Source organism: Notamacropus eugenii, chromosome 1 (genome assembly GCF_028372415.1).
Source record: "Notamacropus eugenii isolate mMacEug1 chromosome 1, mMacEug1.pri_v2, whole genome shotgun sequence".
Lineage (NCBI taxonomy): Eukaryota > Metazoa > Chordata > Mammalia > Diprotodontia > Macropodidae > Notamacropus > Notamacropus eugenii.
In genome coordinates, this window is record NC_092872.1 from 309,194,498 (window position 1) to 309,218,687 (window position 24,190).

At 37.4% G+C, this 24,190-nt stretch overlaps 1 protein-coding gene across 1 annotated transcript in view; it reads right to left on the reverse strand.

Moving 5' to 3' along the window:
* KLHDC2 (kelch domain containing 2) overlaps positions 1-24,190 on the reverse strand; it is a 49,019-nt gene that overhangs the window by 18,908 nt on the left and 5,921 nt on the right. The window contains exon 2 of the mRNA XM_072629465.1: positions 23,762-23,841. Within this exon, the coding sequence (XP_072485566.1) occupies positions 23,762-23,841 (80 nt within the window). The remainder of the gene's footprint in view (positions 1-23,761; positions 23,842-24,190) is intronic.

The following is a 24,190-nucleotide window of genomic DNA, read 5'->3' on the forward strand; positions in this document are numbered from 1 at the left end:
AAATAAGAGTGGTAGATCAATGGAATAGGTCAGGTACACAAAACACAATAGTTACTGACTACAATAATCTGCTATTTGATAAACTCCAGGTTCTGGCATAAGAACTCACTATGTGACAGAAACTGCTAGAAAAACTAGTATGGTAGAAACTAGGTATAGACTAAAACTCACAACCTATACCAAGGTTGTTGTCCTTTTCAAAGAGGACCAAAATGACATCATCATGATAAAGTCAGTTTCAATGTCTCCAACTGTGGCTGATCAGACCAATATGAGCTCAGGATGCTCTACCATCCACCGAGTAAAGATAATCTGCGTGAACATCTGGGGCGTGGATACTCCAAATGTGTGCATCCTACATTTACTCTGTGCTGTCTCAATTCTGTTTTGCTCATAGAGCACAGCACCTTTTCTTATGTGGGCATGCCATGCTGAGTGGTCCTGTGCCTTTGTCTCCCATGTCCCACAATCAAATCCAAAGTTCTTGAGAGTGTGCTTGTATTGCTTCTTCTGACCACCATGTGATTGCCTGCCCCATGTGAGTTCTCCATAAAATAGTCTTTTAGACAAGCATACATTTTGCATTCAAACAACGTGGCCAACCCACTGGAGTTGGGCTCTCTGAAGCATACTTGGCAGTTCAGCTTGAGCAAGGACTTCATTGTCTGTTACCTTATCCTGCTAGGTGATCTTCAGGATCTTTCTAAGATAGTTCAAATGGAAGCGATTTAGTTTCCTGAGATGACACTGGTAGACTGTCCATGTTTTATAGGCATACAACAATGAGGTCAGCACAATGGCTCTATGGACCTTCAGTTTGGTAGTCAGTCTGATACTATTTGTCTCCCATACTTTTCTTTGGAGCCTCTCAAACACTGAGCTAGCTCTAGCAATGCATGTGTCAACCTCATTGTCAATGTGTACATCCCTGGAAAATACACAACCAAGGTAAGTAAACTTATCCACAGCATTCAAAATTTCTCCATTTGTTGTAACCGATGGTTCCATGTATGGACGGTGTGGTAGTGGCTGATGCAGCACCTGTGTTTTCTTGGTGTTCATTATTAGGCCAAAATTAGCACAGGCAGCAGAGAATTGATCCATATTTTGTTGCATCTCAGCTTCAGAGGTTGTACTGAATGCACAATCATCTGCAAGCAGAAAATCATGCACCAACACTCCCTCCACTTTGGTCTTGGCTTGCAGCCTTTTCAAACTGAAGAACTTACCATCAGTATGGTAGCTGACATTGATGTCATGTTCATCCTCATTGAAAGCATTTGATAACATGGCTGCAAACATCAAGCTAAAAAGCATAGGAGCAAGCACACAACCCTGTTTCACTCCACTGGTGACTGGAAAGGCATGAGAACATTGTCAACTATCCAGAACCTGAGCAAACATGCCATCATGAAATTGATATACAATACTGATGAACTTGTCTGGGCAACCAAATTTTGACATAATTTTCCATAAGCCTTCACAACTAACAGTGTCAAAGACCTTGGTCAGATTTACAAACATTGTGTTTGTCTGTTCTGCTCCTGGCATTTCTCCTGGAGTTGTCAAGCAACAAACACCATATCGACTGTTCCTCGGCCTTTTCTGAAGCCACACTGGCTCTCAGGTAGATAGCCAACTTCCAGGTGAAGGATCAGCCTAATAAGGAGGTCTCTAGCAAGAATCTTGCCAGCAATGACTGAGAGAGAGACACCTGGCTCCATGATTGTCACAGGGCAATCTATTTCCTTTACCTTTATAGAGAAGGACAATGGAAGCATCCTTGAACTCCTGGAGGATAACCTTCTCTTGCCATATAACCTGGAAATTTTCAGTTAGCTTTTGTATGAGCAGTGGTCCCCCTACCTCGTAAATCTCAACTGAAATAGAATGAGCACTAGATGTTTTGCCACATGAAAGCAACCTAACAGCACTCAAAACCTCTTCTTCAGTTGGGAGTTCAGTTAAAGGAACTGACTTCAACCTGAGGTTAATGGTCAATAGCCTCAGCACTGACTGATGACGGTCTGTTGAGAACACTATGGAAGTGTTCAGACCATGTCTAGGATCATGTTCTTACCACTGATCAATGTAGCTCCATCAGCACTGAGTAGTTGTGATGCACCACAGGTTTTTGGTCCATAAATAGCTTTCAGGGAATCAAAAATGTGTTTTGGATTGTTACTATCAGCATAAAACTGAATTCCATCTGCCTCCTTACTGAGACAGGAATCCCACAGCTCTCTAAGCTTTGCTTGTACTTTGCTTTTGATGGAATTAAATGCTGCCTTTTGAGATGAATGAACTATCCTGCTGGTAAATCCTGTGGAGCTTTCATTTTTCATTTAGCAGCTTCTGATTTTCCCCATCATTTTCATCAAACCAGTCTTGGTGTTTGTGAGTGTTCTGACCTGGATGAGCAAATACAGTGCTGTACACCAAATCTCTGCAAGCTGGTCACTCCTTTTCTACTCCACTATTGCCAACTGTGTATTGGCTCAACTTTCCCTCCAAGTTTAGCAACAAACTGTTCATGCTAGTGAAAAGCTCTAATTTGTTGACATTAATTCTTCTGGTAGTCATTTTGCCTTGGAGGTGGCACTTTTGATGAATGCAAATATTTAGCTTGGAAAGGATAAGTCTATGATCAGTCCAGCACTCTACACCACACATTGCCTTTCTCACTCTCACATCGTTTTCTCTTACAATCACATAGTCTATTAGATGCCAATGTTTGCTGCAAGGGTGCATCCATGAAGTTTTATTGTGTTTAGGTAAAAAGAAAACAGTGTTGGTGATGAGATCATGCAATGCACAAGTCTTCAGAAGTAAATGACCACTGCTGTTGCTTTTTTCCAACTCCACTCCTCCCAGGACTCCCTGCCAAGTCTAGTAGTCTGAGCCTACTCTAGCATTAAAGTCACCCAGAATTATAAATTTGTCCTCTTTTGGCACATGGATGATAAGGATCTCCAGATCTTCATACAATTTTTCTTTGACCTCATCAGGGTTCATCATGTTGGGAGCACAGGCACTCTTACATCTTATTTTCTCTTCTCCTTACAATCACAGTCTATTAGATGCCAATGTTTGCTGCAAAGGTGCATCCATGAAGTTTTATTGTGTTTAGGTAAATGGAAAACAGTGTTGGTGTTGAGAAGGTCATGCAATGCACAAGTTTTCAGAAGTAAATGACCATTGCTGTTTCCAATTCCATTCCTCCCTAAGACTTCCTGCCAAGTCTGGTAGACTGAGCATACTCTAGCATTAAAGTCACCCAGAATTATAAGTTTGGGATGCGAACCTGAAAAGCTTATATCAAAAGAGTAGCAGCAGTCAGACTTGTTCCTGTATCATGGCAAGGTGAAAGTTTACAGATCACATTCTGAGCTGTTTTTAAGCTCTTTATAGAATATCATACTCAAAACCCAAAGAATGCAGCAGCAGAGATACAAGTATATTAACACACTGTTGACAGAGGTATAAAATGGTCCATTCATTCTGGAAAACAATTTGTAACTATGCCCAAAAGGTCATTAAGCTCTCCTTTAGTATTTTTCTCCCAATTACAAGTACAAACAATTTTTAAGATTAATTTTTAAGTTTTTTGAGTTCCAAATTTTTCCCTCCTTCCCCCCACCCATTGAGAAGGCAAGCAATTTGATATAGGTTATACATGTGCAATCATGCAAAACATATTTCCATGTTAGTCATGTTGTGAAAGAAAACATAGACAAAGAAAAATAAAGAAAAAATATGCTTCAATCTTAATTTATACTCTGGAGATGGAGAGCATTCTTTATCATAAATCCTTCAGAATTGTCTTGGATTACTATATTGCGGAGTATAGCTAAGTCATTCACAAGTGCTCATCATACAATATTACCATTACTGTGTACACTGTTCTTCTGGTTCTTCTCATTTCATTTTGCATCAATTCAATTAAGTTTTCCCAAGATTAAACTCCTAATTTAAGCCAGTGATAACACTACAATGGTCCATACTCCAAGGAGATCAAAGAAAGATAAAAAGGACCCAAAATGTACAAAAACATTTTAGGGCAGCTCATTTTATACTGGTGAATGATTAAATTAAAGTATAGGAATAGAATATCACTGTACTGTAAGACAAGATGAAGCAGATGGTTTCAAAGAAGCTTGGAAAGTGCTATATAAATTGATGAATAGCAAAGTAAAGAGACCAATTTATACTAAAAGACAATTTTGAAAGACTTGAGCACTCTGTTCAATGCAATGATAGAGACTGATAAAGGGATTTCATGAGAGACTGATGAAGAGGTATGCTACCCATCTCTTCAAAGAAAGGTAATGTACTCAAGATGCACAACAAGATATATTTTCAGATCTGCATAATGTAGAAATTTGCTGAATATTAATATTCCCAAGGACTTGGTTTCCCAGTCTCCACCTGCAATTGCTGAGTGAAAGATGAAAAGGAATATTATATAGCAAAAAAAGGGGGCAGAAGCATGGGGACATCTTTTAATACAGAGAAGATAACAGAAGGAAGAAAAATAATACAAGCAAGAAGGAAAGCTTTGAAATCTACAAGTTGAACTTACCTAAATTTTTAAAAAAGCAAGCTGTATATAACAGAGACCAGATGTTTCATGTATAAACCCCCCTATTCTATTCTATGGAAATGCCCACTTTATTTGGTGTTTAAGAGGTCTAAGTGTGAGGAGGACCTTCTCTAAGCAGGAGCAGGACCCCAGAGATCAGAACCAAACAAAGTCCCAACATTCCTCCTCCCTAGAAGCATACAGAAATTGGGCCTAATACAAAGTCCTAATTTGGGATGTAAAGCTGGAAGGATGAGTAAGCAAAAAAAAGATAGTCAAAATAAAAGGGATGCCAAATTATAAATCTAAAAGAAGATAGTATCTTCGTAAGAACAAACAAATATTCAATTTGGCCTCAGCTAGAATTTTTGAAAGAAATGAAGAGTTTGAAAAGCATATTATAAATGAAGTCTCTTTAGAAAAGAACTGGAGAAAAAAAGCAAGAGTTAAGAGAAAGAATTAATTCATTGCAAATGATATAAAACCTTACAAAAGTAACAGGCTCTGAAAATTAGAAGAGAACAAAAAGAAGTTCATCAGTTTTCTTGAAATTATGTAGTCTCCTTTTTTTTAAAAATCATGACTTTCAAGTAGTCCAGTAATTTTAAAATTCTCTCTTCTGGATCTATTTTCCAGGTCAGTTGTTTTTTTTCCAATGAGATATTTCACATTGTCTTCTGCTTTTTCGTTCTTTTGGTTTTGTTTCATTGTTTTCTTGATTTCTCATAAAGTCATTAGCTTCCACTTGCTCCATTCTAATTTTTAAGGACTTATTTTCTTCAGTGAGCTTTTGGACCTTCTTTTCCATTTGATCTATTCTGCTTTTTAAAGCATTCTTCTCATTGGCTTTTTGGACCTCTTTTTTACCATTTGGCCTAGTCTGTTTTTTAAGGTGTTATTTTCTTCAGTTTTTTTGGTCTCCTTTACCAAGTTGTTGACCCATTTTTTCATAATTTTCTTACATCACTCTCATTTCTCTTCCCAATTTTTCCTCTATCTCTCTTTATTTGATTTTCAAAATCTCTTTTGAGCTCCTCTATGACCTGAGACCAATTCATATTTTTCTTGGAGACTCTGAACATAAGAGTGACTATTGTCTTCTTCTGAGTGGGTGTTTTGATCTTCCTTGTAACTTTCAATCATCAGTTTTTTCCTGTTGTTTGCTCATTTCCCCAGCCTAATGGTTGACTTTTAACTCTTTGTTAAAGTAGGGCTGTGCTTCCAGTGTAGAGGGTGTACTCTCCCAAGTTTTAGGGGGTTTGTGCAGCTGTTTTCATAGATACCTCTAGGGATATGTAAGTTTTTCATTTTTCCAAGTTGTTATGATCTAAGGAGAGGTGTTTACTACTCTCCTGAACTATGTGAGGGACCACAAGCACTGAAACTATGAGGAGGGTCCCCCCTCCACCATAACTGCAAGCTCTCCTGTCCTAGTGCTCCTCCTCACCCTGGGACTGCCACCCAGAACTACAACCTGAATCCAAGTATGGATAAAACAACAGAGTCCTGCCTCAGTGTTAGCAAAAAGATCCCTGTAATCTCCTTCTGACCACCTGTTCAACCCCCTTACTGTCTTCAGTTAATTTTTTAGTTGGGTTTTAATTTTTGTAAAAAATTAACTGAAGTAATAAATATCTTTAGCAAATCTTCAGGATATAAAATGAATCCACAAAAATCACTAGCATTTCTCTATATTACTAGTAAAACTCAGCAGGAAGAAACAGAAAGAAAATCTCACTCAAAATTCCATTCAAATGATTTCCATCATCCAATCCAATGGCATTTTCTCAATCCTCATTCTTTTTTGATCTCTCTGCAGCCTTTACCACAGTTGATCACCCTCTTCCCCTGGATACTCTCTCCTAAGTTATCATAACACCACTCTCTACTGGTTCTCATTTCTAACTGACCAATTCTTAATATCTTCATTCAAGTTATGCTTTCTAGCTGTAAGTGTCCCACAGGGATCTGTCCTGGGGCCATTGCGCTTCATGTGCAGATCTCAGAAGTTCTCATGCATTTAATTACCATCTCTATGCTGACGATTCTCAAATCTACCTAATATATTTGCTGACCTCCAACATAGCATCTCTAATTACCCTTTAGACATCTTGAACTGGATGACCAGTAGATATCTTAAACTGAAGATAGCCAAAATTGAAATCATTATCTTTTTTTCAAATTTCCCTCTTATTGTCAAGGGTAATGCCATTTTCCCAATGTGCTAGGCTCACAACCTAGATATCATCCAGAATTCTGCACTGTCTCTCACCCTCCATATCTAATCTCTTGCCAAGACCTATCCATTTCACCTTTGTAACATCTCTCAAATATGTCCTATCTGAGAATGCTACCAATTTGGTCCAGGCCTTCATCAATTTACTCTTAGATTACTGTAATAGCCTGCTGGTGGTTCCACCTGCCTCAAATCGCTCCCCACCCCAATCCATCATCCATTTGCCCAACATAGTGATTTTCCTAAAGCGAGAAGGTCCAACCACGTCACTCTCCTACTCAAAAAACCTCTAGGATCAAAAATGGAATCCTCTATTTAACACTTTTCCAAGCTTCTTATATATTACACTTCCCTATCACCTACTCTTCAATCCAGTGACACTGGCCTTCTCACTGTTTCACAAACAAGATACTCCATTTCTTGCTTCTAGGTATTTTCTCTGGTTCTCTCCTATGCCTGGAATGTTCTTTCTCCTCATGTCATCATCTCTTGCTTCCCTGGCTTTCTTCAAGTCCCAACTAAAATCCTATCTTCTGGAGGAAGTCTTTCACAACCACTCTTCACCTTAGTGCTTTCCCTCTTTTAATTATTTCCTATTTATCATACACACACACACACACACACACACACACACACACACACACACACACACATATACACATATAAACTTGTTTGTATGTATTTGTTTGCTTACTACCTCCCCTATTGGACTGTGACCTCCTTGAGGTTCAGGACTATCTTTTTCCTGTGCTGGTACCTCCAGCGCTTTAGCACAGTGCCTGGCCCATAGCAGGTGCTTAATAAATCTTGACAGACTGAAAATAACTACAGAACACATAGAATATTTGGGAGATTTAAGTAAGTGCAGAAATTGTTCATAGATAAAATGGTCAAGCCAATATAACACAAATGATAATACTACCTAAATTAATTGACTTATTCAATACCATGCCAAACTATTAAAGGATTATTACATAAAGATAGAAAAAAAAGTAACAATTCATCTGAAAGAACAAAAGGTTAAATATCTCAAGGGAAATAATTGGGACCTAGCAGTATGAGATGTCAAACTATAATACAAAGCTTTAATCATCAAAACTCTTTGATGATGGCTAAAATATAGAACAATTAATTAATGGAACAGATTAGATATATAACATATAGAAGCAAACAAAGTAACATACTATTTGATACTGTAAGACTGCAGTTTGGAGTAAAGACTCATTATTTGATGAAAAAAATCCCAAAAACAACTAGAAAAACTGAAAAGCATTCTCTTAAGAAATTAGGTTGAGACCAACACTTCATATTATATACCAAAATAAGCTCAAGCAGATAAAGATCATATAATGAATAAATTAGAGGAGCAAGAAAGAAATTACTTTTTAAATCTATGAGTAGAAGAGGATTATTACTGTTAAGCGACAGAGAGGATCAAAGAAGATAAAATAAAATTAATAAATAATTATAATTAAAAATTTTACACAATAAATTCAATGTAGTTGAAATTAGAAAGGGAACTGAAATTAACTGAAAAAAAAAATCTGTGCAAGTTTCTTTGACGTCTCATTTTCAAGTTACCCAAGAAAACGATTCAAATTTCTAAGTTTAAGAGCTATTTCCCTATAGAAAAATGGTTAAGGATATAAATGGGCAGTTCTCCAGAAAGGAAATCCCAGCTATCAATAGCCATATGAAAACAATACTCCAAATCAATAGTAGAGAAATGCAAAGTAATACAACTCTAAAATTCTATTTTAGAGTTATAAGACTGGCAAAGATGATAAATACTGGAAAGGCCGAAAGAAAACAGGCACTTAATATACCATTTGTGAAGGTGTGAACTGGCCCAGTCATTCTGGAAAGAAATTTGGAAATAGGATAAAATCCTTTGATTCAGAGATAACACTGCTAGGTTTATACCTTTAAAAAAAAAAATCAAAGAAAAAGGACTATCCATACAAAAATATTATAATAGGCTGTCTGGAGGGAGGGGAGAAAATTTACAACTTATTGAAGTGAAATGTTGAAAAGTGAAAAAAAATTGAAAACTGTAAAAGAAACATTAAAATAACACAATTTCTAAAGTTAAAAAAAATATAGCAGCTCTTTTTTTTTGTAGTGGCAAAGAAATGAAATTAAGGAAGTATCTCTCAACTGGGGAATAATTGAACAAAATATGGTACATAATTGTAATGTAATTTTATTGGACTGTAAGAAATAAAGGGGAAAAAAGGGATGATTCCAGAGAAACTTGGAAAGAGATATACATATTGATTCAGAGAGAACTGAGCAGAAACATGAGAAAAACCAAAACAATTTATGCAATAACAACATGACAATGTAAGGAAAAACAAGTTTGAAAGACTTAAGAACAATTACAAACCATGATTCCAGAATATCTATGATGAAGGAAGCTAACCATCTCCTGAAAGGGAACTGATGGCACAAGCTGCAATAGAATTTGTAAATTTCTGGATATGTAGAAATTTCACTTAACTACATATATTTGATACATAAAGAAAGTGGAGAAGTTAGCTGGAGAGGAGGGCTAAGGCAAGGACTGCCAAAAAACAAAAGAAAGAAAATTCTGGAAGGCCAGAAGGAAGAGAAACAGAACAACTTTAAAAGTTACATGTGAGCAGAAAGACACACATACTCTAGCTCTTCCCCCACAACCCATAAAATACCTGTAAAAAATGACTCTCAATAAATTCTAGAGCAGCAGAAGCCACAGAATGACACAGCGAAAGAGATTTCCAGCCAAAGGTAACCTGGGAAGGCCAACAGGAAAGGTCTATCCCACTGGACACTGAGTTAAGCAGAGCCCAGCCCTGGTGCATGGCACCAGGAGGAACAGGATCAAACAGGACTCTGGGGCAGAATACCCAGCAGGGAAGGTCTCAGATTCCTCAACCCATAAGCCCCAAAGAAAGCTTCAAAGGTCGGTGAGAGGGCTTTCCCAACCTCCTGAAAGAGACTGGAAAAAAGAAACTTCTAGGAATATTGTGGTCAAATTTCAGAGTTCCCAGGTCTAGGAGAAAATATTGCAAGCAGCTAGAAAGAAACAATCTGAGTATTATGGAAATACAAACAGGATAACACAGGATCTGGCAGCTTCTACATTAAGGGATCAAAGGGCTTGGAATAGTATATTCCAGAAGTCAAAGGAACTGGGATTAAAACCAAGAATCACCTATCCAGCAAAACTGAGTATAATACTTCAAGGGAAAAAATAGTCATTCAATGAAACAGAGGACTTTCAAGTATTCTTCATGAAAAGACCAGAACTAAAGAGAAAATTTGACTTTCAAACACAAGAATCAAGAGAAGCATGAAAAGGTAAGCAGGAAAGAGAAATCATAAAGGACTTTCTAAAGCTGAACTGTTTGCATTCCTACATGGAAAGATAATATTTGTAACTCTTGAGATTTTTCTCAGTATTTGGGTAGGTGGAAGGATTACACACACACACACACACACACACACACACACACACACACACAGATAGCACAAGTTGAGTTGAATCAGAAGGGATGATAACTATAAAAAATAAAATTAAGGGGTGAAAGAGGAATATATTGAGAGGAGAAAGGGAGAAATGGAATGGGGCAAATTATCTCTCATAAAAGAGATAAGAAAAATCTTTTTCAATGGAGGAGAAAAGGGAGGAGGTGAGAGAGGGAAAGTGAAGCTTACTCTCTTCACATTTGGCTTAAGGAGGGAATAACATGCACACTCAATTTGGTATGAAAATCTATCTTACACTACAGGAAAGTAGAGGAGAAGGGGATTAGTGGGGTGGGGAAGTGATACAAGGGAGGGCAAGTGGGAGAAGGGAGTAATTAGAAGTAAACACTTTTGGGAAAGGACAAGGTCAAATGAGAGAACAGAATAAAGGGGGGACAAGGTAGGATGGAGGCAAATATAGCCAATCTTACACAACATGACTATTATGGAAGTCTTTTGCAGAGCAACACATATATAGCCTGTATTGAACTGCTTGCATTCTCAGTGGGGATGGGTGGGGAGAGAGGAAGGGAGAGAAGTTGGAATTCAACATTAGAAATGAATGTTGAGAATTGTTATTGCATATCTCTGGGAAATAAGAAATACAGGTAATGGGGTATAGAAATCTATCTTGCCCTACAAGAAAAGAGAGAAGATGGGGATAAGGGAGGACACATTGAGGGGAGGGGTAATCAGAATGCAAGGTGTTATGGGGTGGAAGGAAGAGAGAGATGAGGAGAAAAATTGGAACTCAAAATTTTGTGGAAATGAATATCGTAATCTAAAAATAAATAAATTTAAAAAAATTTTTTAAGTTACATGTTAAACTTATTCTATACTTTTAAAAAGAAAAGCAAGCTCTATATAAAATAGCTTTGTGTACAATTTCCTCCTGTTCTACAATGTATATCCAACTGCTTACCACGCCTGGTATGTAGGCACTTCATTAATGCTAGCTGACAAGTTGTCTGTTTTAGCTACATTACATCTCATACGCTTCTCTCCTCCAACACTGCTACCAACCTGGTGCAGATTCTTATCACCAAATGCCTGGACTGTTGGAAAAGCCTCCTGGTTGTTCTCCCTATCTTTATCCATCTTCCACTCAGCAATCAAACTGATGTTCCTAAAGTACATGTTTGACTAGGTCATTCTTCCCTCTCTCCCATTCCCATATTTAATAAATTCAAGTGACTCCCTATTATCTCCAGGAATAAATATAAAATCCTCTGGCTTTTAAAACCCTACGTAATCTGGCCTCTTCTTACCTTTCCAGTCTATTCACTACAATATACCTTAAACTCTTTTGGCTCAAGCTGAAATAGCAAGGCATCCTGAGGGAGAGATAGGAAACAAAATGTACCAGGCAAGTCAAACTACCACCATAACCACCATCACTACCATTTTCCCTTAGACCCCAAGGGACAGCCTAGGATCTTGAACCTAAGAGCCTTAGGAATAGCTGTACCCCCTAAAATACCAGATATGCTTGCAAACTAGCTGCTACAGTCATCATTGAAGGAAGAAATTATTTTGAGGAGAGGAGCCCACCTTCTTCATAACTATCACCAACTACTGTTGATAAAGCAAAGGAACACAAGGACTGGCAGCACCTGCCAGACAACTAGTCCTGTTTCCAGAGCAGCCCTTACACCCATCATCCAGGAAAGCCACTCCTATAGGGAAGGGGCCAGTTTTCTCCACCTAGTGCCAATGAACTGCTACCCACAGGGCAGGGAAGTCAGCCTAGTTAATGCAGCAAGGGACCCTGAAAAAGAGACAGGAAACTATTCCCCTAACCTTCTTCCCCATGACATACCCTATACTCCTTTGGGTCAAGCTATAAAAAGCATCTGAGAAAAACAGGAAACAGCAAGTCCCAGGGAAGTCAAATCACCACTGCCTTCATCACCATCTCCCCTTAACCCTGATGGAGATGGTCCAGGGCCCTGAACCCAAAAACTCTGTTAGGAGTAGTGCTTGTGGCCCAGTGCCTTCAGCCATCATTCTGGGGAGCAAGCCCGTGGAGAAGCACCCTGGCAACTGTTGTTGCAAGTGTTGCAACAGATGAAGACCCAGAATATAAAGTTCTTGCCACCAAAGTCCTTCACTCTATCAAATGGGTTAAAATCAGAAACTGATATGATTTTATCAGTAAAAATGATATTGAACCATTTCTTTTACATTATGTTTTGTTTTGTTTTATGGTTTTCCATTCATTTTAATTCTTCTATGAAACATGACTAAGGTGAAAATGTATTTAATAGGAATGTATGTATAGATTGTACACCGTCTCAGGGAGGGAGTGGGGAAGGAGGGGTTAAGGACAAGGAGGAAGAAGGAGGGAGGGGAAAAAAATCTAAGACATATGGAAGTGAGTGTAGAACACTGAAAACAAATAAAATAATTTAATTTAAAAAAAAAAAGAAAATGATATTGAAGGGAAAGCATCATGTGTTTTGATGCTGAACCCCAAGCACCACGACGTTTGGCTTAACCCCTCCATATCTGTTATCTCCCCTACTACAATGTGAGCTGTGAACAGACACTGCTTGACTTTTTTTCTGTAAATTTTTATTTTCGTTTTAAATTTAAGTATAAAATAAAAAAAGAAAAATACACTGCCATGTACATAGCAGACCATAAGAAAGGATTTGATATAAAACAATAAATTTCCATTTCAAGAAAACCTATGTAATAAATATTGCACATTGTTTTCAAAGCTGCCTGGCTTTTCTTTGCTTCCTTGTTGGCTTTCTTTTATTTTCTGCTGTGCACTTTCTTACTTTATTTTTTTCCTCTCTCTTCCCTGCCCCATGCCCAAAGAAGACTACAATTAAGGGTGGAGATATGTATATGTAGAGAGAGACATATGGATATCTGTGTGTGTATGTATGTATATACACACATATATACAGATATCTATCAACATACTAAATATACATATGCACTCATACAATGTGTAAAACCATACAGTGCTTATTTCCATGACATGTTTTTCTGAAGATGGATAGCATCTTCCTTCCAAGTCTTTCCATGTTTTTCTAAATCAACCAGTTCATAATTTACTATATCACAGCAATATTCCAACCCAATCACATCGTATCTGAGAGTCTGTCTATGAAAGTTTTCTTTCCAATTTTCTGCATTCCTTTTATTCTTGGCTATACAGGCTTTATTTATACAAGAAATTTTTAATTTAAAATAGTTGAAATTATCCTTATTACACTTCAACAATGCTTTCACCTTACATTTTAAGGTCTGATACTGTTGAATCTACTTCATTTACATCTTTTTTCCCTGATTTCTTTGATGTTACTGACATTTTGTTTTTCCAAATGAGCTTTGTTGTTTTTTCTAACTCAGTAAAATAATTTTTTAGTAATTTAATTGAGATGACTTTGAATAGATTAAATTGTAAAATTGGTATTTAAAATTATATTACTCATGAACAATAAATATTACTTCATTATTTAGATCTGAGCTTATTTGTATAAAAAGTGTTTTATGTTTATGTTCATATAGTTCCTGTGTCTGTTTTGTGTCCTGTGTCTATCTTCCTCTTCAAATGAACAATCAAAGTATATGTTCAGATATTTTATACTCTGTATTTTAAATGATCTAAAACAATTCTGAACAATATTTCATCACAGTGCAGTTTCTCTACTTTTCACTTTTGATTAAATATATTTTAACTTTAACTTTGTCTGAGATCATGATTACTATCCCTGTTTTTTTTTTTACATACTAAATTCTACTCCTGCTCTTTATTTTATCTTTGTATCTCTCATTTTTATAATGTTCCCTGAAAGCAACTGAATTCAAATTTTTAATCTGCTCTCTATTTCCATTTTATGGGTAAATTTGTCCCATTCACATTCTAAGCTACAATTACTTGTATATTTTCCTCCTTCCTATTTTTCCTCACTATCCTTCTCTCCCTATTTATCCTATCCCTCCTCACTCGTTTTACTTCTACCCACTACCTTGTCCTTCTATTCTTTCCTCTACCTACCCCTCTAAGAGTCCCTCCCTTATCCTCTTCCCCCACCCTAATTCCCTTGCCCTCTTATTTCTTTCTGAATTTAGAAGACTTTTATACCCTTCCAGATATCTATGTTGTTCCCTCTTTAACCCATTCGTAATGAGAGTTAAGATTCCAGCACTACCAGCCCTCTTCCCTACCAACTTAATCTATCAGTTTTTCCTTTTACGTCTCATTTACATGAGATAATTACTCCTTTTTACCTCTCCCTACAGTTTTATTTTTTAAGAATCACTCCATTATACTCAACTCAGTCCACAATCTTCTTTCAAAATCACCCAAATTATGACAATCATAAGAGTACTGCTAGTATTTTCACATATATGAAGTAAACAATTTGACCTTATTCAGTCCCTTATAACTGGTCTTTTGTTTACCTTACATTTTTCCTGCATGCTTATGTCAAATTTTCCCTAAAGTTCTGGGGGTTTTGTCACAAAAACCTTAAAGTTCTTGAGTTGCTAATTCATTTTTTTTTCCTATTCAGGATTATACTTAACTTTGCTAGGTTAAGTTACCCTTGGTTGTAACACCAGCTCTTTTTTTGCTCTACAAAATATTCCAAGATCTATGGTCCTTCAATACAGTAGCTACTAGATCTTCTGGAATCCCTATTGTAGCTCCATGATATTTAAAATTTTTTTTTGGTTGCTTCCAATATTTTCTCCCTAACATGGGAACTTGGAAACTTGTCTAGGATATTCCTATAAGTTTTCCTCCTGGAATCTCTTTCAGGTGGTGGATTTTTTCTATTTCTACTTTCCTTCTTCTAGAATGTCAGGGTAATTTTCCTTGATAACTTGTGTAATGCTGTATCCAGATTCTTTTTTTAAATAATAATTTGCAGGTAGTTCCAACTATTCATATATTATTTATCCTCCATGTTTTCTTCCGATCAGTTGTTATTCTGATGATATGTTTTACTTGTTCTTCTATTTTTTCATTCTTTTGATTTTGTTTTATGATTTCTTGGTGTCTTAAAACGTCATTAGCTTCCCCTTACCCAATTCTAGTTTTCAAGGAATTATTTTCTTCCTTAAGTTTTTGTTTCTCTATTTTGTTGATTGACTTTCTTTTCATAATTTCCTTTATGAATTACCTTTGGATTGCTTTTTTTCTAATCTTTCCTCAATCTCTCTTATTTGATTTTGAAAGTCCTTTTTAAGTTCTTCCAAGCACTCTTTGCGCTTAGGACCATTTGACGTTTCTCACTGAAAAAGGAATGACTTTTTTAGCTCCACTATCTTCCTCTTAAAATGAACTTCAATCTTCTCTATCCCTAGAGTAACTATCTATGTTGGGTTCTTTCTCTTTTGCTACTCATTTTTATTTATTTATTTATTTAGTTTTATTTTGTTTTTAGCAGCTATTAGTATAATCAAGTTATAGTCCCCAGGTATGGAGAATGATCCCCCCAAGTCTCTGATCCTTTTTACTGTTATTTTCTGAGGTCTGTCTTGGGGCCCAACCTTGGGCTCTCCTCTCCATTCCTAAGTTGCAGTTACGGTTCCCAGGCACACTGTCCTGCAAACGATCTTGTTCCCTGCAGTCTCTCTGGTGGCTTCAAACTACAGGTGTCCTCTCCGCAGTGGAACTGAAATCAGGGACTCTGCTCTGCTGCAAGTGCCACAGTCAACAGGGTCTCCTCACTACTGCAATTGACAGGTGTATCCTAGCTCCTCTCCACTGCCACAGACTAGGACAGGTCTGGTTAGCATAGCTGTGCTTGGCATCCCTCAACAGTGCAAGGGCCTTCAATCTTCTCCTACTATCCTCCTTTCTCCTACTTAGGGGGCAGCTAGGTGGTGCAGTGGATAGAGCACCAGTGCAGGATCAGGAGGACCTGAGTTCAAATCTCACCTCAGACACTTGACACTCACTAGTTGTGTGACCTTGGGCAAGTCACTTAACCCCAATTGCCTCATCTTGGGTCATCTCCAGTCATCCTGATGAGTATCTGGTCACTGGATTCAGATGGCTCTGGAGGAGAAGTGAGGCTGGTAAACTGCACAGCCTCCCTCACTCAAAACAAAGTCAAGTGCAAGTCATGTCATCATTTCTCCGATGGCATGGTCTTCTTTAGCAACAAAGGACGAACACACCCTTATCCTCCAGACCCCTACACTCTTTGTGCGACGAAGGTTACTAAGGCTGAGGCTGCCAGCTGTTCATTCTTCAGAGTCGGTCTGGACATGTTTGGACTTCACTCGGGCCAAACCTCTGCCCCTGCAGGTTGGTTCTTTCCTAGGGTCTTCTCAGATTGTCTTAGGAGGACAACTGCTTTATCCTGTGTGTATTTCTGCTGCTGAGGTGATGTTCTATCTTTTTTTTGTGGAGGAAATTTGGAAGCAAAAGCTTTCTGACCTACTCTACCATCTTCACAGAATCCTCTCCGTCTTACTTTTCTATTTGAATCCTCAGCACATAGTAAGAGCTAAATAAATTTTTTAAAAATCATTTTTCATTTATTAATGTACATTATTAATGTAATCTTTGATGTAGTGAACTGACCTCCTTGTTGTTCCTTGCACAAGATACTCCATCTCTCTACAGTGGGAATTTTCAGACTGTCCCTCATGCTTGGGATGCTCCCCTTCACCTCCTCCTGGCGTCCCTCATTTCCTTCAGGTCCTAGTGAAAAGCTCATCTTCTGCAAGAAAGCCTTTTCCAATCCCTCTTAATGCTATTGTCATCCCTCTACGATTACTTCTGATTTATCCTGTCTTGTCCGTGTTGCACATAATTGTCTCCTCTATTAATTAGATTATAAACTTTCTGAAAGCATGGGCTGTTTTGTGGCATACTTTGAATACCCAGTGCTTGACACAGTGCCTGGCACATAGTAGGTGTTTAATAAACTCAACTATGCTTGTTTTATTTTGTATTTATTAAGATCCAAACAAAATACTTCAATGGCCCTCTTCTTTTATTTTGCCATCACTTACTAGCTAAGTCACTTTAGGGAAGTCTTTTAACCAGTCAGCCTCAGCTTCCTCAACTGTAAAATGGGGATAATAATAGCATATACCTCCCAGGGTTGTTGTGAGGAACAAATGTTTTTAAAGTGCTTAGCACACAGTAGCCACTATATAAATGCTAGCTCTATCTACTCTATCTATATCACTATTACCTCTTCTTCCATCCCATAACACCTCCCTCCCCCACTAAAAATTGAAAAAAAACAAACCTTGTAACAAAAAAGCATAATCAAGCAAAAGCAAATAGCAGCCCTGTCCAAAAACACTTCCTTCTGCATTCTGAATTTTTCATTTCTGTCAGGAGATCTTCAACATAATTCATCATAGATTATCTGGAGTTGTGGTCGGCCACTGCTTTGATCAGACAGCTTAAGTTTTTCAGAGTTTTCCTTTACAGTGTTGTTACTGTAAAAAATTTTCTGGGTCTCCTCACTTTACTCTGCCTCAGTTATCAACGGTTCTCTAAAATCATCTCTTTCATCTCAAATCATCTTGTGGTACACTAATAGTGTGAATTCAAGTAACACAATTTGTTCAGCCATTCCCCAATTGACAGGCATTATCTTTCTAGTTTCCTTTAATTTCCCTTCAACATCAAAAGTTTGTTTTGCTTGGGATGATTTCCTAATGTTATCCATCCTTTAACACACACTTCCATCTCCCTACCACTACCTGTTCTCTGTTTCTCTTACTTTTTCTTCTGCTTTTTAAAACCCTCAAAACAACCAATCAGTCCATAAATCTTTTTCTTTTTTTAAATTTATTTTTACACAAATCTTTCTCTTAATTCCCTCAAAACCCTTTGAAAACTCTTGTTTCTTCTTTATTAGAATGTTAAGCCCTTCACTATCACACTGACCCTTCCAACTGTACAAATAAATTTATATATAACTCTTGACTCATGTTTGTATTTCTTCTTCCTCAGGGCTGGGGTCCTTTCATTAGGAATATTTTACAGTTCTATTAAAGGTCCAGGATTTTTACCCCTGTAAGATATGGTTAGTTTTACATGGTTGTTCTTACCTATAAATTTATATATAACTTTTGCCCTTAGGAATACTGTATTCCAAGGTTTCTCAGATATAGTAGAAAATATTAGGTCTTATGTGATACAGATCGGTTCCTTGGTACTTGAACTGTTTCTGTCTAGATGCTCAAGGTATGTTTTCTTTGACACAGGCACTCCAGATTTTGGTTATGACATTTGTGGGACTTTACCTTTTGGGGTTTCTTTTAAGGAAATGGTGGGTGAATTCTTTCTATTTTCATTTTGCCCTAATATATTTGGGTATTTTTCATTTATGAGTTCCTGAATTTTATTTATGAAACTTGTCAAGGCTTTTTTTTTTTTTTTAAATGATGCTTTTCAAGGAATCCAACGATCCTTAATCTTTTTTTTTTTTTTTGCCTCAATTTCCAGGTCTGTTTTTGACAGCAGACAGCATGGTCTTCTGAAAATCTTTTCAATCTTTTGGTTTTGTTCTAATATTTCATGTTCTATCCTGGAATCACTGATTTCTATGTGGTCTATTCTAATTTTCACTAAGTCTGTTACTTAGATAAGGTTTATCACTTTCTGCTCTATTTCTGCTTCATTCTCCTCACAATTCTTCAAGAGTTTGTAATTAATTTTTTATCTTTTGCTTAATTTTTCCCACAATTTATGTAGTCCTTATGGAAAATCCACATTTCCCTTTGAGTCTGTTTACAGCTATTATAGAGGTGCTCTCTTTGGTTGGATATTGGGTATCTTGTTATATATTTTAATTCTTTACAGTGGTTTGACTCTTCTTCAGTTCATTCATCTCTCCACTCTCAATTCCTAAAGAAGGGCTTTGTGCCAGTGCCAGGCTCTGCCTTCAACTGTGTTCTTGGACGGAATGCTCAGCCTCTGCCTACCTCCCACCTCTCAATCTGAATCACCTGGCTTCCATGTTTCTTTGATATCCAGAGTGCTGAATCTTCAGGGCCTTCTCTTACATTGCAGAAAATAACAGTAGGGGCCCTTTGAAGTAGACCTGAACAACCTGCAGCCACCAAAGGATTTTGGGTGGCCCAAAATTTTTTGGGTGTGCCCACAGGTCGTAAGCAGCCTGTGGGCCACAGGTTGTGCATCCCTGTTTTGAGGCCCTGAGACTGATTTATCCCAGTCTGAAAATTTCTGCTCCCAATAACTTTTGGTCCCTTCTGACTACCTGGGAATTTCTCAAGGGAAAAAAAAAGGACTCTTCCCTTCCCCTTGAAGCCTCCACATACATGTCTCGGGCCCATTTCTGGTCGTGCCAGGAGGTTTGTTTTTGGCTTTACTCTGTGGTTGGTCCTCTTTCCCATTCTCTGGGGGCTTCTCGCTGATTTTATGCAGTTCTTAGGTAGACCAAGTTATATCACGTAATTTCTCACTGGATTTCTTAGTCATAATTTGGTCTGGCATAACTTTTTGTGGGAGCTGGGCTGTCTGCTTCTGTTCAGATATCCATTCTTGGCTGGAAGTTACTGTCAAGTAACTTTTTTTTTTCTTTTTCTTTAAACTGCTTCTCTTTGATTTGTAACATGAATTCTGCTCATAATCATCCATCATACTTCTTGGTAGACTATGAACTAATCTATAGAATGAGTTCTATTGGCCTCCTTTTTGCAGCAATTAATGTGGGTTAAACTGCTATATAAAATGATTATAACCTATATTGATGTCATTTGTGCTTCATGCTTCCCATTTTTCATAAGGAATTACTTTCTAAAATAATTCAAGATTGAGTGATCCTACTCTGATTCCTCATCATGGTGTGGAAGTGACATTAGGTTCCTGGAAGTGGAGCATAAACTCTGTCAGCTTCTATTTATCATGCTGGAAAGGATTTATAATGACCCTCGGTGATAGACTGAGACTACTTCCTAAGAACCAGCCTAGCTAAGTATGGGAGACTTATCATCAGTATACTACCCACTCCATGAAGCTTTGTTTTGGCCAAGGAAATGCAAAGAAAAACACAAAATGGTCCTCTTTTCTGTGTGGTCCTCTTCTATTTCTATAATGATGGTGACTTCTTGAATTCAGCTTATCCAAAGCAGAACTCATTATCTTTCCCATTATCTGGGCCACCCTTTCAAGTTTCCTTATTATTGTCAAGGCTCAACCATTCTCCCAGTCATCCAGGCCCACAAAGAGGATTCAAATGCAGCTTTTCACTCTCATTCACTTCCTATATCCAATCTGTTGCCAAAGTAGTTGATTTTAACTTTGTAACATCTCTAGCAAATGCTCCCCCGCAATCTCCTCTGATACTGCTACCACCTTAGTGTAGGAGCCTATACTTCTGCAATAGTCTGACAGGTGGTCTGCCTTACTGACATAAGTCTCATCACTTCAGTCCATTCTCCCCTAAATTGTTAAAGTGATCATCTTAAAGTGAAGGTCTTACCACGTTACTCCCCTACATGGTAAACTCCAGTGGCTCCCTGTCACCTCAAGGATCAAACAGAAAATCCTGAAATTCAAAGCTTTTCCTAACTTGTGCCCCACCTTTCCAGTCTTCTTACATTTTATTCCCAGTCATATTCTCTTCAATCCAGTGGCAATGGCCCCACTGTTGTTCCTCAAACAAGATATTCCATCTCCAGACTCTAGGTATTTTCACTGACTGTTTCCCCTGCCTGGAATGCTCTTCTTCCTCATCTCCACCTTCTGACTTCTGTGGTTTCCTTCAAATCCCAGTTAAAATTCCATCTTCTACAAGAAGCCTTTCCTGAGCCCTCTTAATTCTAGTGCCTTCCCTCTGGTGATTATTTCCATGTAGCTTGTGTGTACACAGTTATCTGCACATTTTGTCCCCTATAAATTGTGAGCTCCTCAAGAGCAGGGACTGTCTTTTACCTTTCTTTTATTTCCCCACTGCTTAGCACAGCCCCTGGAACACTGTTACTATTCAGTCTTTCAGTCATGTCCAACTCTTGATGACCCCATGGACTACAGCATACCAAACACTGGCCACTGAGTCTTCTTGGCAAAGCTACTGGACTGGTTTGCCATTTCCTTCTCCAGTGGATTAAGGTAGACAGAAGTTAAGCAACTTGCCCAGGGTTACACAGCTAGTAAAGTGTCTGAGGCTGAATTTGAACTCAGGTCTTCTTGACTCCAAACATCCAGCTGTCCCTGGAACACAGTAGACACTTAATAAATGTTCACTAATTGACTAGCAGAGTGATGGGAATGAAGACAGAGGGTGCTAAGAATCACACAGTTAACTTGACTATTTGTACTCTAAAGTGAGATTCTTGTTCAAATGACTGAATCCAACGACTTCTAGAGGAAGTATTTAAACTTGTCATTCTTGTGATAAAAGAAACCAGAAGAAGGAAGTTGTAGCCAAATAGAAGGATAATTCAAGTAGTCTTTGAAAAGCCAAAGAAAGTTTATGCAACACTACCAGTGCTGAGGATGAAAAGATACAGAAATTTTTTCAAGAATTCAGTAAGACCCTCCAAATTAATTCAACACACTCTGATGCTCTGTAACTTTCTACTACAGTAGAAAAAGGTACAGATGGCAAGACACAAATGGGAAAAGTACTGTTCAGAAAGAAGGAAAAGAGAGATTTATAAACTCCACAGAAACCTTAAGATTATGAATATTTTCTTCAAGAAAAGAATGAGTATATATGGGACATAACAGGTACCAAATAATACACACACACACACACACAAAAGAAACAGATTATACATAAACAATCAGGAAAAGGCTTCTTATTGATGTGGGAGCTATCACTGAATCAGCTGTCTGTGTACAATCTATCAGACACCTTCACTTCGCCCCTCCTTGCCCCCAACTTGCCAAGCAAAGATCAGAGGATCATAGATTTAGAGCTGGGAGTTCAAACTAAGTTCAAATTGAATTACTGAATTCAAACCTCCAAATCTTAGAAAGTAGATTACAATGGCACAGCAAAGTGAAGTAACTTCATCAGGATCACCTAGCTAAGTGCCTGAGCCAGAATTCAAACTCAGGTCTTCCTGATTTCAAGTCCAATACACTACTTCTAAGATCCTATGTAGTAAAAACAAAATAGAAAAATATGAAAAAAATTCCCTTCAATAAGGGAATTTCCAGTGAGAGGGAACCAGGTTCTTCCCAAAGCAGCCCACTTAAACTTTGGATAAGAGTTAGGCAGCATTTCTTTATATCAAGTTCAGATTATATGTGCCTCTTTGTACCTTCCAACCACAGTTCCCAATTCTACTGTCTGAAGCCAAGCAAAACAACTTAATTCCTCTTTAACATGACAGAAAAAGTTGCTGACAGATTTCAGACCAATATAAGGAAAAAATATTCCTTAATTAACCATACAGAAATAGAATGTCATGGCTCAGGGCTCCCTCTCCACTCCAAAAACCCTTGAAAACCCTTGCTGGAGGTTTCCATGTGAATCCCATGCTATAAATTCTACACTACAGAGCTACTCCCAAAGCAAGTTTACAAACTTCAAAATAATACAAATATACTATTTTGGGAAATAGAACATAAAGAGGAATAGAATAGGAAGAAATTTGGAGCAGCTAGGTAACACAGTAGATAGAGTGCCAGGCCTGAAGTCAGGAATACCTGAGATCAAATCTGAACTCAGACACTAGTTATGTGACTCTGGGTGAGTCATTTAACCCAATTTGCTTCAGTTTCCTCATGGAGAAGAAAATGGCAAAACACTCCAGTATCTTTGCCAAGATAACCGTAAAAAGGGTCATGAAGGCCAGACACTATTGAAAACAACCAATACCCCATTCAGGGTATCTATCCCCACATGATATTGCTTGTAAGAGATTACACAATCTAGACATAATTTTTAGAAACATTTTTCATCTCCATCAGTAGATGTGAACTGTCTCTACCTCTTATTATGTATATTGAAGTTTCCTTATCTGTAGTCATGGAACCCTCAAGAAAACTCTTCAAAAATAAATAAGAGCAACCAAAGTCTAGAGAAAAAATTCTTAACTGAAGATCCGTCAACTTTAGAGGAAAGTATTTTGGCAACTGTATATCGATGCTACTGGTTTCCTTTATAATCACATGCATTTAATTTTATGCCTTTAAAAACATTATTGTAAGAAGTCCTAAGCTTCACCAGACTACCAAAAGGGTCCATGAAACAACAAAAGATTAAAAACTCCTGGCCTAGAGTCACTTCTTAAGATTCTATAAGAACCACACATATATACATACATACATACACACACACACACATATACACACACACACACATTGTACACATTCTTTTCTAAAGCACATTAATTTAGCATAATTCATTGAGACTTTTATTTAGAAGAAATTAGAGGAACTTCTATACAGTTGCTTTTCCCTTTAAAATCTTACATGGAATTTCATCCCTTATCCCATCTATAAATAATATTTGAGTTACCATCTTCCAGTCTCCATGTTGTAGATCCATATTTCATCTCTAGGCAGATAAAAATCATAAAATCCTCTGACTTGAGCATTCTAAAAAAAAAAAAAACACACACACATACAAAAGACTATTAATTTAAAAGATACCAAGCATTTGCAGATTTGTATCTTAAATAGGTATTATCACTTTGCTTCATTTCACATTTAAGTTTTAATTACTTATGTTTTCTGAAAAAACTAGTAATAGTAACGTTTCCACTCTGATTGTAATAATATTGAATATCAATGGACTAACCTTTAAAATTCAGCATTTACTAACATCCTATGAGTTGGAAGGATAAAGGTCTCAGAAATACATTAAAATCCTACTGTGTTATATTTTTGCCTTTGTACCTACACATGTTCTGCTGCAAGTAGAAGATATACTGACCTCCCCCACTAC